General features: G+C 38.0%; 1 protein-coding gene across 1 annotated transcript in view; it reads left to right on the top strand.

Moving 5' to 3' along the window:
- BARD1 (BRCA1 associated RING domain 1) overlaps window positions 1–20515 on the top strand; it is a 76924-nt gene that overhangs the window by 40796 nt on the left and 15613 nt on the right. Inside the window, exons 6-7 of the mRNA XM_082467471.1 lie at window positions 754–926; window positions 15483–15591. Coding sequence (XP_082323597.1) covers window positions 754–926; window positions 15483–15591 — 282 coding nt within the window. The remainder of the gene's footprint in view (window positions 1–753; window positions 927–15482; window positions 15592–20515) is intronic.

Raw genomic sequence — 20515 nt, 5'->3', positions numbered from 1 at the left:
CATTTAATGTGGTGTATCGCCTATTAAGATTTCAATGTATGTACTTAAAAAGTATGGCATGCCAGAGGTTTATTAGAATAATACAACATAGTGGCATTGTTAGCAGATCATTAAACATAAGGAAAGATGTGCATGTAAAGCATCTTTGAACATTCATTCAGTAAGCTCTTTTTGAGTGCCTACTCTGTGTTTTTTCTGTTATCATTGGCACCAGCCATACAGTATCTGTAGCTTCAGCAGTTGGAGAAGCTTTTCTTATAAATACTCACTCTAGGATATTCACTTTGTTAGGCACTTATATATACATGCAGGTGCACCGCTTAGCTTATGGCTAAGCCCCTGATTTGGTGAGTTCTATTCAGCCTTGGAGGATTTCAGATTTTATGCATGATCTGGTTGTTAAATATTTTCTATGTTTTTTTTTTTTGTCTTGTTTTAAATTTCTTACTGTAGAACAATTTAGGAGCCATAATTGGCCCAGAGCTATATTTTCTGCCAAATTAAGAGAGCTTGACCCAAGGCTCAAATGAAAAAAATATTTTTCCATGAATTGCATAAATCTTGATCGCCATGCATCTTACCATAAAGACTATTAATAGTGGCTTTTACTCTGTCAACAACTTATGGTTTAGTACGAGTATTTAGGTAAGAACCAATTTACTGATTGAGGTTCACATTTATTTTTCTGAAGTGTGGTTTTGTTATGATACTGTTTATTGCTCTTCCTCATCACTCTTCTTTTTCTTCAATTAGCACGAAGCCTGCAATCACGGGCACCTGAAGGTGGTGGAATTGCTGCTCCAGCACAAGGCGTTGGTGAACACCACTGGGTATCAGAACGACTCACCTCTTCACGACGCAGCCAAGAATGGGCATGTGGATATAGTCAAGCTGTTACTCTCCTATGGAGCCTCCAGGAACGCCGTGTAAGTAGTTCAACTTAAAAACTGTTTTTTTCACTGACTTATTCTTGAGTCAAGGTCTGTGATGAAACAGACTTTACTACCCAAGTTGATGGCTCTGTTTTCTTTCACAACTAAATTTAGATGTGGCCATTATATTCTGGATTTAAAATCAGCATTCATACCCTTTTCCTTTATGATACTTACATATTTGAGGGAGATTTGCTCTTTTAATTCAGAAACAGTTGTCAAGTTAACTTTGACTTTCTGGAAAAATTCACTTAGTTTTTATATTATATAAAGTGATTCATACTTATTAATAAGGCAAGAATTAGAAGCATATAACTACTTTGTATGCTTCCCAATACTTTAGAATTGTTTTAAATATTCTGTGCCTTTTCTCCTTTTTTTTTTTTTTGCATATTTAGTGTAACCACAGTTAAAATATGTAAGAATTCAGATGTTAGGCAAGTGCAGTCAAATTATTTTAGATTTTTTTACATCATTCAAATGAGCTCTGGGTAAATTGTTTTGCAGCATTAGGGCAGAGAGACACATTAGTGAATGCTGGCGGCTGCATTTTAAAATTGCTGTTGTCAAGAGTGTCACAAGCAAATGCTGTATGTGGATTTTATATCTTTAATCTCTAACTTGGTTCATGTCTCCCTATATATTATTTTACTCTTTTCAGTTAATGAGGTAGTTGAAATGAAAATGCAAGAATTGCCTCTCTGTGCCAGCATTACTTCTACAGGTTTGAAAGGAGCACACAAAAGTCAGGACTTAACGCTGGTTACAGAGGCAAATAAGGATTACAAAATGCAGAGCTTCTAGGTTGTAATTTTTTCATAGGTAATCATATAATGTAATTGAAAAACAAGTTAATAACACAGGAATGTACCATACCTTGGTGCTGTTAGTTTTGGTAAGTGTTTTTAATATCCTTTATTTCCCATCACATGTAATAAGATAGGGCAAGCTCAGGGAATACATATCTTATATTTTTAAATTTTTCTGTTTTTTTACGTACACACACATACACGTACGTGGTATGTGTTCATGTATGTGTGTGTGTGTGTGTATATACATATATATACATATCTAACAGATATGACCCTCCTGTGGGCATAGCAGTCCATTTGATAGAGCAAGTGGTTGCTCGGGTCAGGTGAAACAGAACAGTTTCTATTCGTGGGTTCTTAAATCAGCCATGACTACTCTAATGAATGGAGCAGTGGTCAGGGCATTAGGGATTCCAGCTTTTATTTGTGACTCCGTTATTGACTTCATAGCCTCAGGCAGGTTAGTTTCTGTGCCTTGGTGTCCTTACCTATAAAACATGGGTGATGCCGGCTGCTTTTCTGTTTCTTCAGAGCACAGTGAGGATTAATGAGCCAAAACACAGGGCCTGTCTTATGGTGTGTACACCATGATTCTTCACCACATTGTGAAGCTCATTAATACACAAGGTGAGGGCCTGAGACAGTGAGCGGGTCTGCCTTCACAGGTGCCTTCTCAGATAGCTGTGTTGTTCTCAGTAGGCTTACATAGTGAAATGCCAGGTTTAGGTACATCGATAGCCCAGCATGTCCAGTAGATCTTTCTGCACTCATGAAAATGCTCCATATCTGTGCTGGGCACTCAGTAGCTACTAGACATCTGTTACTATTCAACACTTGAAATGTGGCTATTGCTACTGAGGAAATAAATTTTAAAATGTATTTTAATTAATTTAAATAGTCACATATGCCAAGTGGCTACTGCATTCTAGAGAGCTGGTTGATATAGTTAGGATAGTAGGGAAGGAAGGTTTATTTGGTGACAGAAGTTGGGAATGATGTTGGATAGAGGATAGTAAGGCAACTATAGGGCAAATGCAAGAGTCGATTTAATCTAGGGTATAACAGGGTGGGAGCTGTTTCTAAACATCCTTATTTTGTGGACTATTGGTCATTATACTTAAGTATTTTCTGTGTTTTCTGCTTTCTGTTTTATTTTGTGGTAGTTGTTGTTGACCTGATTGGCTTTGCCATTTACTAACTGGTTTCCTTTTCAGATTACTTTTCATAAAGCAGCCCAAGAACTTTAAAAATATGCAATTCTGGTCAAATGACTTACTTGCTTAAAACCCTTCACTGGCACCTCTTAATGTTTTTAAAATAGAAGTCAGACTTCAGAACGTGGTTTGTGGGGCCCCAGACGGTCTGGCTCTCCTCATCCCTCCAGCCCCGTCTCTCCGCAGTTCCTCCTGTTCCCCTTCTCCTTCAGCCTTTTTTTGCACTAGTGTTTCTAAATTTTTATTTCCTTAAAATGTGCCAAGCTGTTTTGCTTCCTAACCTTTAAATATGCTTTCCCTTTTTCTGGAGTATTCGTTTTTGGTGGTCAGTTTCTCATTCTTTGGGTTTCATCTTAGGTATCATTTCTTTTTGGCTGGCTTTCCCGAATCCTTTGTCTGTATGTGACGCTTCCTCCCAGTCACAGACCAGAGGTGGTGGTGCCTCTGCCTCTTACTATCTTCTCATTAGGTCGTATGCGCTAGGTACCAGGGATCGTGCCTGCTCTCCCAGGCCCTGCCGAGTGCCTAACGTAGTCCGTACCCGCATTTATTTGTAGAGTGAATTGGTAAGTGTTCCAATGCATAAAAAGATGGTATATTTTTTCCTCTCTTGATAAAAGGGGCTGATGAGCTGAAAATAGGAATTGCTTCCCTCTGCTCCCAACTTGACTGTAATTGTGAAGAGAATGTCTAAAACCAAGTTTCCGTAAGCTGCACCTTGTCTAGGCCGGTAGAATGGGTTCCTGGTAGATGTCAGAGTAAATGATGTGAGCTCCCTGAGCAGAATTGTTAGTCTCTTGGCCATTAGGAATCCATGTTACCTTTTGTGGGATCACAAAATAATTTCCCAAAGTAATTCCTCCAGCCTTGGCATTTTTAAGGTCTATTTTTCTTTCTGCCAGTGTTCTGGCTATTTTCTTTCTAGAGTTAAGTACTTCCAGGTGAGAATAGGTGAAGTTTGTTCCTGTGCCTTCCTCCATCCCTTAAGCAGAGCATGGGGAGCGGGGCATAGGGACTATATAGGGTTCTTACTACTCTTTTTTTTTTTTTGCCTGAAGTTCTTGTTCCTTTTTTTTTTTTTAATTAATTTATTTATTTATTTATTTTTGGCTGTGTTGGGTCTTCGTTTCTGTGTGAGGGCTATCTCCAGTTGTGGCGAGTGGGGGCCACTCTTCATCGCGGTGCACGGGCCTCTCACTGTTGCGGCCTCTCCCGTTGCGGAGCACAGGCTCCAGATGCGCAGGCTCTGTAGTTGTGGCTCACGGGCTTAGTTGCTCCGCGGCATGTGGGATCTTCCCGGACCAGGGCTCGAACCCGTGTCCTCTGCATTGGCAGGCAGATTCTTAACCACTGCGCCACCAGGGAAGCCCTCTTGTTCCTTTTAAGCCATTAATATCTCAGACTCCAGACTCTGAGTTGGCAAACATGATTTTCTTTTTTTTCTCTGTTACTCTTAATGTATCTCTTTTCTCAATAACCAGGACTAGACTCTTTCCATCCCTGGGAGAAGAGTAGGGAACTTCTCCCTACTCTTAGAGTGGAAGAAAGAGTAGAAGAAAGGGCAAAAACTATTCTTTTATCTTTCCTTCGTTAGGGCTTGGTACTTTGACTAATTGAAGTTGTAGATAAGTAGGGTCCTTTTGCTTATTCTAAATTTCTAAATGGCATTCTTTAGCTCTAGAACAGACATTTTGGCAATCTTTATTATCTCAAAGTTGAAGTCTTCTTTCTGCTTAGATGCCTTCTTTTCCTGGGTTTCCAGTGAAATGCTGTTAGGTTTTCTCATTCTCTTCTCCATCACTCCCTTTACTTCTTCATCTCCCCAGTTGTTTTATCTGCTACTTGTATTCTAGTAGGAGTGAACAGACAGTTATATTAGTGGTTACAGAACAGTATGATACAGGCCTTCATAGCTCAATGCCCCAAGATTCTATGAAAATCCAGGGTAGGGGCTAGAAATATGACTAGAGGACGTCATGAAAGGCTTTCTAGAGGAAGTAGCACTTCAACTGAATTTGAAGAAAAAGAATAGGAGGATGGGCTTTTCAGAAAGAGGATGATGGGTGCTAAGGTACTACGGCCAGACTGCTTGTTGGTTCACTTCTAGGAGCTGATACAAGACTGGAATGAAGGGAGGGAAGAGGATGAGATGAGAGGCCAGAGAAGGTGGGCAGAAGCAGTGAAAGGCCTTGTGTGCTAAAGAGTTCAAATTTTAAGTTGAAAACTTTCACCTCCACACTGGGCAGGAAGTTCAGTGAAGAGGTGTGTTCAATAATCTAGGGGACAAGTGATGAGAGTCTGAATTAAAGTGGTGGCAGTAGCAGTGGGGGGTGGAGGGGGAATTGGCTGTTTTTATCAGTTTATTCCTTCACATGAAGTTTGATTTACTATGTTAAGTTTCAAAAATATCCTATTATGATTTTCATTAAAATTGGGTAAGTGTATAGACTATAGTGGATTAATAAAGTTGATTTCTCACTCAGGACCATGGTATGTTTCTCTGTTTATTTAAGTCTTCTGTTATACATCTTAGTCAAGTTTTTAATCTGTTTTATATGTGTGTGTTTGTATACACATGCAGCTAACTATTTATTGAGATTTTCCTAGGTATTTGAGCCTTTTGTTGCCCTGGTGAAGTGGATATTCTGTTAATAAATATAACTTGTTATTCCTGATACAGAGGAAAGCTGTTGATTTTCGTGTGTTTCTCTTATACCTAGCCAACACCTAATTTGAAGGATTTAATGGTCATTTATTAACTTTTATTTCTTACTGCCTTTGTCACAGTTTCCAGAACAATATTATAAAATAATATTGATAGTTGGCATGCTTATTTTATTCTCATTTTTAAAAGATATTGACTGTAGGTTTATAAGTCACTATTAAAATCAATATTAAAAGTAAAGATCTTCTCATACAGATGGCCAACAGGCACATGAAAAGGTCCTCATATCACTAATTATTAGAGAAATGCAGATCAAAACCACAGTGAGGTACCTACCACCTCACACTGGTCAGAATGGCCACCATCAAAAAGTCTACAAGTAATAAATGCTGGAGAGGGTGTGGAGAAAAGGGAACCCTCCTACACTGTTGATGGGAATGTAAATTGGTGCAACTGCTATGGAAAACAGTATGGAGACTCCTTAAAAAACTAAAAATAAAGCTGCCATATAATCCAGGGATCCCACTCCTGGGCCTACACCCAGAGAAAACCATAATTTGAAAGGATGCATGCACCCTGATGTTCATTGCAGCACTGTTTACAATAGCCAAGACATGGAAGCAACCTAAACGTCCATTGACAGGAATTGATAAAGAAGAGGTGGTATACATATAAATATAATGGAATATTACTCAGCCATGAAAAAGAATGAAATAATGCCATTTGCAGCAACATGGATGGACCTAGAGATTATCATACTAAGTGAAGTAAGTCAGACAGAGAAAGACAAATACCATATAATAGCACTTTTATGTGGATTCTAAAATATGATACAAATGAACTTACTTACAAAACTGAAACAGACTCACAGACATAGAAAACAAACTTACAGTTACCAAAGGGGAAAGGGGATGGGGGAGGGATAAATTAGGAGTTTGGGATTAGCAGATACAAACTACTATAAATAAAACAGATAAGCAACAAGGTCCTACTGTATAGTACAGGGAACTGTATTCATATCCTATAATAAACCATGGTGGAAAAGAATATGAAAAATATATATATATATGTGTGTATATATGTATGTATAACTGAATCACTTTGCTATATACCAGAAAATAGCACAACATTGTAAATCAACTATACTTCAATAAAAAAAAAAAATCTTCCTCCCAGTTATTTTACCATTTTTAAACAAGACTGTATTTTATTTTATAAAATGATTTTGAGATGATCTTAGACTTTTTGCCTGTTGATGTCATTAACACATTTAAAAATATTACACCATGTTGCATGCCTGGGATAAACTTGACTTTGTATATTGTGTTATTCTTTAAACAAATACATTAGTTTGCTAGGGTTTTATTTAAGACTTTTGCATCTATAGGTATAAGTTAGAATGGTTTGTTGTTTTAGGTTTCATTTTTTGCCCTCAGATTTTGATATGAAAATCATACTTATAGCTTCTTAAAAATAATCAGAATGCTTTCGACCTTCTCTGGTGTGGGGGATGTGAATGGAGTATCTTACAGAAATAATTCCCACCCTACCTCCTGTTTTCCATCCCCTGTCCCTTGTCTCCAACCTGATATAACATTATTTAGATAGCTCTCATACTGTATAATATTTGGAGATCTCTCTCAATTTGGTTACTAGTTGTTATCACTCTGAAATACTAATGTATTAATAATAGAGTACAGGAACTAAAGAGAAACGGACTTTTTGTTATCCCATTAAATTTATTCTGAAATCGTCCCTGTGGACTATAATACAAAGTTTACCTATTTTATAATTTTATCTAAGGCCATATATGTACTTCTGACTTTATCTTTTATTTTGATTTAATTTTAATATTCTAATACTTTACTGTTTTCTTTAAGTCACATTTTGCTTAGAGTACTTTCTTACGTGCTTTGAGCTTTTGCTGCGCAAACTTTGGCATTTTTTAAATGCCTCTTACATTTGAATACAGTGTTAATTCATTTAACTCTGAATTTACTTGTGTTTTGCATGAGAAATTTACTTCTTAAGGACTAAAATAAGAGTCCATTACCTAAGAAGGAAAATTCGTTCTATATTAACTTCAGATACGAGAATAAGGTTCTCATATCTTCTATACTTCTTTGTTGCTCAAGAATATTTATATTGATAACTGTTCAAAACCTCATTGGCTATCCATCTGCACTGCCTTCTGTGCATCCCAGTGTGAACTTAAAACCAGCGCTATTCCAGTCACATCAGAACTATTTCGAGTGTTTGGAGAATATCATATGCTTTTTTTTTTTTTTTTTTTTTTTTAAACAGAAATACAGAGTTTAGGATTTGGTACTTTGTCTGCTATTAACAGAGTTTTCCTTGCAAGGATGTAGAATTCTTAATTAGAATAGTATATAGACCATTGGACTTATTAATTATTCCACTGCCCTAGTTAATGTTTAAAAAATTAATCTATAACAGAGATAATTTATGTTTTATAGCTTTTAGAAAAACATGTTGCTCTTTTGAATTTCTCTGCTTTTTCTTGTTCACTGCAATTCAAGTGACTTGAAAGCTTAAAATCTATGTTTGCAATTTCATAGTTGTTCATAAAGGATTTCATCATGGGCCGTCTTGGTATTCTGTCATGCATGATAGGTTTAGCATTAGTAAAAAAGCCTTTTTGCATGTGTGTTTGGGATTGAATGATCTATATGTGCAAGTGCAAGTTTAAATTTTCCCATCTCTCCTTCTCCCCTTCTACTAGTGGTAAAACTCATCTTGGGCACAGTTGTAGGTGGGTGTCTATTCTATCATTCTTGAGGGGAAAAGGACATTGAAGTGCTATACTATATTCTGAACTCTACCTTTGGGGTAAAGCCAAAATGTTAAACACCTGAAGAAAAGCTGAAGTGTTAAACTTCCTTTTTATTAGCCTTAGTGGTTAAAAAGAATCCTAGTGAGGAAAGGAATTTTCAGAGTCATCTAGTTTATACTTTTTTAAAAAAATTAATTAATTAATTAATTTATTTATTTATTTGGCTGTGTTGGGTCTTCGTTTCTGTGCGAGGGTTTTCTCTAGTTGTGGCGAGCGGGGGCCACTCTTCATCGCGGCACGTGGGCCTCTCACTGTCGCGGCCTCTCTTGTTGCGGAGCACACGCTCCAGATGCGCAGGCTCAGTAGTTGTGGCGCACGGGCCCAGTTGCTCCGCGGCATGTGGGATCTTCCCGGACCAGGGCTCGAACCCGTGTCCCCTGCATTGGCAGGCAGATTCTCAACCACTGCGCCACCAGGGAAGCCCCTAGTTTATACTTTTTATCTTTACATTGTACCATTCATACTTTTTATCCTTATGTTGTACCATATAGGAAAACATAAATCTACTCCTATTTTAATGTTGCTAAGAAACCAGGCTTCTGTCCTTCCCTTTAGTGTACATCTAAATTGTCATTACAAAGCATACATGAAGTATGTCATAAAATTGGAGAAAATGAAGAGAAGAGGTCAACGCTGGAGATGTAACTTATGTTCCTATATCTTCATTTTGTATCTGTCTCCCCAGAAATGCCAATCTGATAATATTAATAGCAAGCAATTATTGAGCACTTACTATCTGCCAGGCACTGTTTTAAGTGCTTTTGATACATTAATTCATTTGATCCTTACGTATATTAATCCTGCAAAGTAGGTTGTATTCTCATTTTACAGATGAGGAAACAGAGGCATAGGAGGTTAAATACCTCTAAAGTCATACAACTATTGAGTGGCAGAGCTGGAATCTAAATTCAGGCCGTCTGATTGTGTAACCCTAGCTCTTAGCTACCCTGCTCTGTTGATGATATCCCTTCTGCTTGCAACCGTCTAGGGAGCTGTTCAGGGTTTCTTGTGCCCTAAGGAGACAGTCCACCTCTTCAGTACCATCCTTTTTGTTTCTGGTCACAGCTCACATTTCCAGAACACCCCATTCTTCTGTGCATTCTCTCTCTTCTCTCTCTGTCTTTCTCCCCCTTCTTCTCTTCTGTCTTTCTTGCTCTTCTCTTTGTTTTTAAATTTTTTGGCATTTCTCATTTGCCACACTAGCTCACTTCAGCGCCTTCGCACAAGCTTTTCTCTCTGCTGGGAGACTTATTCTACTTCTGTACCTCCTTTTATTCTACTTCTGTACCTCCTTTTATTCTTCTCCTTTCACATCTAAGCAGCTTCACCAGGCTTTTAAGTTCTTCCTATTTTCTTTCCTCTGCTTTTGCCCCACTGAGCTCTGTGCAGACCTTATATCTCATTGGTTCTTTAGTGACTAAAAGAGTCGTTAGAAGTACTTGAATGAACGACTGTTTGTCAAACTGAGTACAAAGTGATGTTTGTAGCTTTTCCCCTATATGTACACAATTACCACTTGGTACCCACAGAGGACTGGTTCCAGGGCCCACCACAGATACCAAAATCTATGGATGCTCAAGTCCCTTATATAAAATGGCATAGTGTTTGCATATAGCCTATGCACAACCTCCCATATACTTTTTTTTTTTAAATACATTTATTTATATTTTATTTATTTATTTTTGGCTGCATTGGGTCTTCGTTGCTGCACATGGGCTTTCTCTAATTGTGGTGAGCGGGGGCTACTCTTTGTTGCAGTGACTTCTTGTTGTGGAGTACGGGCTCTAGGCACATGGTCTTCAGTAGTTGTGGCACGTGGGCTCAGTAGTTGTGGCTCGCAGGCTTTAGAGTGTAGGCTCAACAGTGGTGGCACACAGGCTTAGTTGCTCCGCGGCATGTGGGATCTTCCCGGACCAGGGATCAAACCTGTGTCCCCTACATTGGCAGGCGGATTCTTAACCACTGCGCCACCAGGGAAGTCCCCTCCCATATACTTTAAATCATCTCTAGATTACTTATAATACCTAATACAATGTAATGCTATGTAAATAGTTGCTGGCACATGACAAATTCAAGTTTTGCTTTTTGGGAACTTCCTAAAAAAAAAAAAATTTTTTTTTTTTAATGTTTTGACTGCTCTTGGTGAATCCGTGGACATGGAACCCGTGGAAACGGAGGGCTGACTGTATGCACATATACTCATTCTGTGTGTGTTAAATAAATAAATGATTATTACTAGTTGTGATATATGTATATTATGCATATTAATATATACATGCATTTTTATGTTGAATCCATTAATCTGTATCAGTAACGATGATCCTTCAATATTTCTTAGTAACATTTTGACAGTAAAAAGCAATAACTTATGGGCACTTAGATCTTCAAAAGTCATATCTTCAAAAATTTTATATGAAATATTTTTAAAATTATGATTTAAAATCACAGCTAAAGGAATAGAGCACGAATATATCAGATGGAAAAAAACTGGTAAAATTTGCCAATGTACTGTGTTGTGAAGGAACAGAAAAAAAAATTTGGAATCAGAGATACCTTCTTGGTTAGTGACTATATAAAATGTTTCGATTGCCGATTTTTATGATTTAGGATTGATAAAGTATATCTGTATGTAATCATTTGCAATTCACTGAATTATAAAGGGCTTTTTTTGATAAGGTCATTAAGAGAACTGAATTGTCAAAAGTGGTGCATTTGAAAGCTATTAATATACTGTCGTGTACTATATGTAAATTCAGCAGTGAAGATGTTGATGTTTTCCTGTGTTCTGAAAATAGTTTTAATTATATTGGTGTTGCATTGACCCGTATAGTTTAGCCACTAGACAATTATGCTTCTCTTTTTTCACAGCTACATACTATCTTTGTCTCTAATGACTATTGCTTTATGCCTGATTATTTCATCAATTCTCCATATTGTGTTTGGCTCAGACACATGAGCATACAGTAATTAAACTCTTCAGCCTTGATAGAAGGCTTTCTTCCATTAATTCCATCCATTTCAACAATCACATCGCTTATTCCCTTTACAGGCCTTTCACATTCATCTACCAAATTCTAGTTTCTAGTCCTAGGTTTGAGGTCATTTTATTTGCTAATGTGTATCTTTTTTTTTTTTTTTTTTTTTACCTCCTCTGAAATCCATCTCACATTTTGCCTCATTACTTGTGCCTTGGTTTATACCTTATCAGTTTTATACTTATCTCTTGAATGAGTATTTGTCCTCAGTAGGATTACAGGCAAAGACAGTGTTTTCTAAGTTTTATGTATCCCTCCAAAATACCTAATTTAAGGTTAAGGTTTTAGGTTAAAGTATGTCAGAAAATAGGGAACATGCTCTATTTAAGAACATTTAGAAAAAAATCATTCTATAAGCTCTCTTAGTAACCCATTCTAATAAAATAGCAAATTAAATTATTGATGTTTATCCTGAGTCCATGGTGTTGCAATAAATCTAAAACAAACAAAACACACTTCTTCCTTATGTAGAGATGGGGAATAATTGATATATCACTGTCTTCAATTAATAGTCACATTGAGGGCTTCCCTGGTGGCGCAGTGGTTAAGAATCCGCCTGCCAATGCAGGGGACACGGGTTCGAGCCCTGGTCCGGGAAGATCCCACATGCCATGCGGAGCAACTAAGCCCGTGCGCCACAACTACCGAGCCTGAGCTCTAGAGCCCACGAGCCACAACTACTGAGCCCACGTGCCACAACTACTGAAGCCCATGTGCCTAGATCCTGTGCTCTGCAACAAGAGAAGCCACCACAATGAGAAGCCTGCACACTACAATGAAGAGTAGCCCCCTCTCACCGCAACTAGAGAAAACCCACAGGCAGCAACGAAGACCCAACACAGCCAAAAATAAATAAATAAAAGATAAATAAATTAAAAAAATAGTCACATTGATAGTCCCTTGTGACTTGTCCTCCATGTATTACCTATTTTTTTAAAAAGAATAAATGTAATTATATATATTTTAAACTGATTTTTCACATAAATCTGTAAGCAAAGTATTATTCCATTCAAATATATCATTATGAGAAAAAAAAGTTTAACGACTTTCTTGTGCTCACATAATAAAGGAGAAGTCTTACGTATGCTCTGTCTTCTCTTGCTATGGTTTTCGAAGGTGTCACAAAATATTTTGTCTAATTCCAAATTTCAGTGGTCCACGGCAGAGCAGAATCATGACAGGATTTAATAGGCTCCATCTCTCACGATGCAGGACTAAGGGTTAACTGATTATTTCAATCTGTAGCTTTTTTTTTTTTAAATTTATTTATTTTTGGCCGTGGTGGGTCTTCGTTTCTGTGCGAGGGCTTTCTCTAGTTGTGGCAAGCGGGGGCCACTCTTCATCGCGGTGCGCGGGCCTCTCACTGTCGCGGCCTCTCTTGTTGCGGAGCACAGGCTCCAGACGTGCAGGCTCGGTCGTTGTGGCTCACGGACCCAGCCGCTCCGTGGCATGTGGGGTCCTCCCAGACCAGGGCTTGAACCCTTGTCCCCTGCATTGGCAGGCAGACTCTCTACCACTGCGCCACCAGGGAAGCCCCAATCTGTAGCATTTTTAATGTGCCATTCTCCAGTTCATTAGCAATGCAGGAGGGCTAAGGGTTTAGCAAATTGTGTATAAGCAGAAGCCATCCATAGTCCAAGTGGAGAAACCACATGGTTAAAAGCCATATCACATAGTAAGCTTTTGTATTAAGGACTCTAAATGTAAATTAGGATCTTGCTAGTCATTTTATGAAGCAGTTCTTTAGATGGTGAAAGCATCTTGTTTAAAGACAGTTGTTTCATTGGTTATTTTTTGATTTAAAGTCCTTGTTAGCTGATAGTCGTTCTTTGGGAAGTAGTTTCACTTAACATTTTTAAATGTTGTCATAGTGGACTTTTATTTGTATTTGTGTAAAATATCTATGCTGTAGTTGCTGTGCATTAAGTACACTGATTGGGCTCTTAAATTTTATTTCCTTGGAGAAATCTACATTTGTCTTCGTGAAAAAGTCCTTATGTGTGCATTGATTGTTTGGTTTTTTTTTTGATGCATGTAGTGACTTTTTTTTGGTTTGTTTATTCATTTTTGCACTTGGTGATTTAAGACCTAGAGTATTGATTCCTTTTTGGTACATACTTAAAACATATGTATGTGAGGAGTTTGTATATTTGGTACCTGGGCATAATAGAGAATGAAATTGCGAAGTATCAAGTGTAGTGGATGAGATCAGCTACCTTTTGAAATAAGGTGAGCTTGTCTGCTTTAATGTATGGGAATTTGGGAAGACCCAATTTCCAGTACAGTAACTTGTGTCACTTTGCCGTAAATCAGAAAGTTGAAATACAATTGATTGTATTGTACTTCAGTTCGACAAAAACTGTTGCCAGAAGAAAGTTACAGGTTATAGGACCTGGGCATATAGGTGAATCTGAGAATACACATTGACCAGTGTTGTTTTTTTTTTTAACATCTTTATTGGAGTATAATTGCTTTACAATGGTGTGTTAGTTTCTGCTTTATAACAAAGTGAATCAGCTATACATATACATATATCCCCATATCTCTTCCCTCTTGTGTCTTCCTCCCTCCCACCCTCCCTATCCCACCACTCTAGGTGGTCACAAAGCATTGATCAGTGTTTAGGTAGCATTTTCCCAAGAAGGAAGAGTGACTGAACCTGATAGTCATGAATAGCAGTCATTAGGGAAACATTTGCTGTGGTTCATTTCTTAATCTGTTAGCTTTCTTTTCCTACTCTGCCATCAAAACAGCTTTCTCCAAGGTCATTAATGACCTTATCTCTAAACCCGGTAGATGCTCGCATCCCTCATCTCTGTGCCCTCCAGGCAGCATCAGAGTTGACACCTTCTTCCTTCTTCTTCCCCTTATGTTTCCCTCCGTTTCCTTCCAGATCTGTTTCTATACATTTAATACAAATTTAAAAACTGGTATTGTACTGAGTTTATCATTTTATATCCTGTTTAACACATTGCATTTTTTTACATGAACATTAATGACCATTATATAGATATCCTGTAATCTTAAAAAAACATAGAAGATTTTAAAAGAAATGTTCATTTTAGAAAATTTTTCTGCCATGGTATAATAAATTAAAATCATTTTGAAACTGTATGTAAGGAAGTGGAATAATAGACAAGGTGCTGTAGTTTTAACTATTTATGAATGGAAGACTAGTTATGGTCAATATGGAATATTGTTGGAATGAATGGAAGGAAAATGCGACCTTTGTCAAGTCATTGGAAACTTTCTCTCTGTTTTCTAATCTATGAAATAACCATTGTACCATGTTTCTGAGAGTATTATATCTCTTCCAGTATAATATTCTGTGACTCGTGAATTACTGCCTGCTGGGAATTCTGCGTCAGCATGTTCTCTGCATCACATCAGTTTGCTCTGTGATGGCTGTGATTATTATAGATTATAGTGTACATACATAGTAAAATTAATTTTAAAAGTACCCTGTTTACTACTTTATTAAATTGTTCGTCATATGGCATAGTTTTCCTTCTAGTGGATCTAAATTCCTATCTTGTGAATTTATCTAATTTCTGTATTTGTTTATATAGACTATGGAGCCTATAATAGCCATAGTAAATGATTTTTATTTGCATTTGAAAGCATCTCACCCCATAGTGATTAATGATTATGAAGCTATATTTTAAAATATGAATATGAATACACAAGAATACAGAGTTGTGAAAAAATTCATGTGTAAGTAACAATATATCCAGTTAGAAATACTCCCTATAATGGTCTGGTGTCAAATTGAAATTTTGTATCTTTTTTCTATTCAGCAGCTTGTGGTACTTGATCCTTATGCCTTATGTGAATTCTTGAGTCATTTATTTTAGTAAAAATTGTATATTATTAAGGAAGTTGAAAAAGTTGTTCCACTAGTGTATTCATTTAGTTAAGAATCAGATCACACATTTTATTTACTTAAACCCATCTGCGCTTATTTTACCAGTAACATGTTTGGTCTGCGGCCTGTGGATTATACAGACAGTGAAAATATGAAATCGCTGTTGCTGCTACCAGAGAAGAATGAATCATCATCAACTAGCCATTGTTCGGTAGTGAGTATGGTTTTAGCTTTGGGAAATTTATGTATTTTATTGAAATCAGCTATAAAATGAACATAATGGCAAAATTTCCAGTTAGCGAACTGCTTTCATTCACCAATTATTGAGCACTTTCTGTGTAGTAGCTATTGTGAATTCAAATTCAAAGACATAATCAGAATAAATCAACAAATACTTATTGATCTGCCCCCTCTATATTTTAGGCAGCACTCATACAGCAATAAATATGACTGATAGAACTCTTATTCTCAAGAAGCTTACATTCTAGTGAGAGCTAGGAAGGAAAAAGACTGTAAATATGTAAACTAATATAAATAAAATAATTTCGGGAACTTATAAATGAGTGCTTTGAAGAAGATTTTATAGAGTGTAACGGAGTGGAGAAAGTGGGGTCCAGAAAAGGCACTGTTTTAGCTGGGTCATCGAGGAGGGCCTTTAAAGAACCGATACTTGGTCTGAAACCTGAATGAGGATGAGGGGGCATCCAGGTGAATATCTGGAGGACAAGTGTCCAAACAGAGGGAACAGCAAGTATATAGGCCCTTCAGTGGATGACCTTAGTGTATTTGAAGATTAGAGAGAAGGTCATTATTGCTAGTGAATAGGGCATGTCTAAGAGTAATGGGAAACCATTGATAGGATTTAAAGCAAGGAATGGTATGATTTGATTTATGCTTTAGAAAGTTCACTCTAGCTGCTTTCTAACCAAGAAACATGGGGTGGCAGCAAGAGTGGAAGCAGGGAGATCACTTAGGACTGTTTCCTTGTGACAGGAGAAAGATACCGTCCTGGATTAAGGTAACAGCAGTGGAGATTATGAGAAGTAATGAGATTAGTATGTATTTTTTTAAATTAATTAATTAATTTATTTATTTATTTTGGGCTATGTTGGGTCTTCGTTTCTGTGCGAGGGCTTTCTCTAGTTGTGGCAAACGGGGACCACTCTTCATCGTGGTGCGCGGGCCTTTCACTATCGCGGCCTCTCTTGTTGCGGAGCACAGGCTCCAGACGCGCAGGCTCAGTAATTGTGGCTCACGGGCCTAGTTGCTCCGCGGCATGTGGGATCTTCCCAGACCAGGGCTCGAACCCGTGTCCCCTGCATTAGCAGGCAGATTCTCAACCACTGCACCACCAAGGAAGCCCAGTATGTATTTTTGAGTTAATGCCACCAGAACTTTTGGATGGATTACATACAAAGTGTGGAGAAGGAGTAGAATTAATAGTGGAGAAGATGGTGGTGCCATTTACTGCCTTGTGGAAAGAATGCCTATTCCTTAGGAACCTCTAGTTTAGTGGGGAATATGGATGTAAAAAAAAATATCACACACTGCAGTGAATTTGTAATACATGCCATAGAAGATGTACAGTAGAATCATGAAGGAAGAAGCTGACTTTAGGAAGGATCAGAAGAGAAGGTGACAAGGTGTTTAAGTAAGCCTTTAAAGGTACAACTTTTAGCAAGGTATCTAATAGAGTGCTAGTGACTGCAAATAACAGAAAACGTTCACTCAAACGCTTAAAGGCAGCGTATTATCTTTTTTTTTTTTTTAATTAATTAATTTATTTATTTTTGGCTGTGTTGGGTCTTTCGTTTCTGTGCCAGGGCTTTCTCTAGTTGCGGCGAGCGGGGGCCACTCTTCATCGCGTTGCGCGGGCCTCTCACTGTCGCGGCCTCTCTTGTTGCGGAGCACAGGCTCCAGACGGGCAGGCTCAGTAATTGTGGCACACGGGCCTAGTCGCTCCACAGCATGTGGGATCTTCCCAGACCAGGGCTCGAACCCGTGTCCCCTGTATTGGCAGGTTGATTCTCAACCACTGCACCACCAGGGAAGCCCGGCAGCGTATTATCTTATATAAAGATAATCCCAATATAGGATAGCTCTTAATTTGGTTAGTTTAGCAATTACGTGGCTGCACCAAAGACCCAAATTCTTTCTGTTGTTCTACTTTGCCATCCTCCGCTTGGTGGCTTTGTCCTCACTAATCTCCCTCCTAGTGGCTGCAGGATAATTGCCACAATTCCAGATGTGACAGTGTCCAGCGTTACGACTAAAACCTTTCCCAGAAGCCTTCCGGTGGACTTCCCCTTTATGTCTTACTGGTCAGAACTGGTCACACAATTGTTTTTGGCATACATCACGGTTGAAGATAGGGTCAGTCCTTGAAGATTGGGTGTCTGAACAAAATTAGGATTCTCTTAGTGTGGAGGGAGTGAGGAATGGATTTTGATTGCCTGCTGCAATCAGGTGTACAAAGCAGGGATGGCAAGCCAAATCTAAGGGACAGCTGGTCAGAGAAACAGAGACACGAAGGACCTTAGAAATTTGAGAAACTAGAGTTTAGTGTGAGAGGAGCATGAAGTGCGTTAAAGAGGAATTGGAGGTAAGGAGATTGTGAAAGAGCTTGAGTTCCCTGTGGAGTTTACACTTTATTCCCCAGTTAGTGGGGCACCTTCAGCGTGTCTCTAAGTGGAATGGGGCTCTGCAGGGGATGACTGGGGGCAGGCCGGGACTGAAGACTGGTTAGGAGGCTACTGAAGTGGGGTCCAGGTGTGAAATGGTGAGGACTGCAGCTACACGTGGCGGGGGAAGGAGCAGGTGTGTGGAGAGGAGGTGAGGGGCTTTAGAGAGAGAGGGATGGTGGACACACTGTGTCTTAGCAACTGCTCAGACGGGGGAAAATGAGAGGAAAGGATGAGCTGAGATCTAGAACTGTTCAGAGAAGACTTCTTGTCTAGTGAGGGCAGTGGAGTAGTGATTGACCCCATTGTTTAAGATATAAGGAGGTAACCGAAAGTGTTTATAATTTGAGGTGGTCATAGGTGCTGTCACAGGCTGGTTACCCTTATACTTTGCAAACTCTTAATGTCCTGCTCTAGACTTCAGCCTTTTAAGTGTGCCCCATCTATAGAATTGGAAGAGAACCTAGATATTAGCAGTTTAATTTCCTCATTTTATAAATGAGAAAACTGAGATGTAGTGTGATTTGCCCAGGGTTAACCAGCCATAGGAAAAAAAACTTTTTTAATGGATCAATTAGAACTTAAATTTCTTAAATCTTAGGTCAGTATTCATTCAGTCCCATCATACTTAACTATAAATTGGCACTTACTTTATTCATTTGGACTTGAACTCTGCTGGCAGAACATAACATAACTAAGTTGTCATTTGCCAATGTTTCTTTTATGTAAAGGCTGGGAAAGGATTATTTTAGATATGTCAAAAATAAAGATATCTTTATGGTATTATCGGAATCTGAGAGTGGCAATCTTCCTTTTAATTCAACTATCCAATTACTATCATGTTTTTATTAAATGTAAGAAACCTATACTTTCTTCATGTCACATGGACATAGCCTGTGAATGTTGTTATTTACTATCTTAATGGTAGATCCTTGGCTAAGGAAGCGATAATGAATGGTAACAAGTCCTTAAGTTGAAAGGGTTGTTTCTTTACGTGCACTCATTAAAATCAAGCTCTGGGATCTGCTTCCCCAGCCACTATCAGACTCCCTTTCACTCATCGTTTTCAGCCACATAGGCTGCCTTGCTGTTTCTTGAATCCCCCCCCAAACACGGTACCATTTCAGGTCCTTAGCATGAGCTGTTTTCTCCACCAGGAACAACTGTAGGGAGCCAGATGTACACATGGCATGCTTCCTCACTCCCTTCGACTCTTTGTGTAGTTTTTCAGGTCCTATTATTGATAAACTCATTAATTTTGATAAATTCAGAGTAACTAATTTTTCTAAGAAAAAGTTTCATATCTAATTATTCCTTAAATAAGAGTGTATTTAATGCCAGTGTACATAATATCTAATCTCTCTAAAAGCAGAGTATTGAAACTTTTGGATGTTTTCTGAACATCTTCTGAACCTCCTGGTTCTGAGACCTCTGCTTACTCTCAAATCAGATGCCTTCCCCACTCCCACCTCCCACCCCACATCAGATATGTGGCTTTGATAGCTGTTTGCTTTATTTTATTCATTTTTTAAAGACCTTTCCTTAACTATGAAAAATTAGTGCCAGTTTCTATTTTTTATTCTAATTTAGAAACTGGATAGGAAAACGCTTGACCCACTTTGGTGCTTTCCTGAGGTTGGTGGAAATAGTATCATATGCTATATTTAGAATTGATATCTTTTCATTTTTTATTTCGTGCAGAGAACTACTTTAGCTGAAGTGGAGTTATAGAAATTGAAAAGTAATGTGTTCCATTTAGAGCTATTTTATGGCGCTTATTTGTATAAGTGACAAGAATATTTGAAATGCTGTTTTTTAATATTATCATTGTATAGCAATTGAATGATTGATAAAGTAGACTGAACTATTTTCATCTTACGGAGTGTTTACAGTGTTTAGGTTAGGCATGGTTACCTCATCTTATAATTTAGTGAATAGGAAAGGTAAGTGGACAGAAATGTGATGTCAGTACGTGTGTGGTGTGTGCACAGCACATCCAGGAAAACCTTTGCAGCTTGAACCTTAGAGAAAGAAGTAATTCAGGAAGCCGAACTTTTAAGTGTTGAATATTGCCATTAAAAAAACTTTTTATAGAAATCTTTTTTAAAATGTCTTGAATACACACTTAAATACATAGTAGAATCTTACTTAATGTATTTTGAGTGAATGAATTATTGAGATCAGTCTGTTTACAGTTGTAGCCAACAATTTATGTCTAATATTGTGTGGCATCAGACTGGATAAATTATCGCTACTCAGATATGTGAAGTGAATATTTAAATATCAATTTTCTCCCATCTACTTGCTGAACTATACTGGTAATTATACCTGCAGTGTTTCACTCATGTTCTGTGGAACTTTTGAGAGCCCAGATGTCCAGAATACATATACACTCATACATGTAGGAGGACCCTTTGTATGGTGTTTGAAAATTAAAGTATTGTGTTTGGCTTTTTA

The sequence above is a fragment of the Balaenoptera physalus genome (assembly GCF_965194825.1).
Source record: "Balaenoptera physalus genome assembly, chromosome: 6".
NCBI lineage: Eukaryota > Metazoa > Chordata > Mammalia > Artiodactyla > Balaenopteridae > Balaenoptera > Balaenoptera physalus.
Note: the sequence above shows the minus strand (reverse complement) of the source record. Positions and strands in the feature narration are given on the sequence as shown.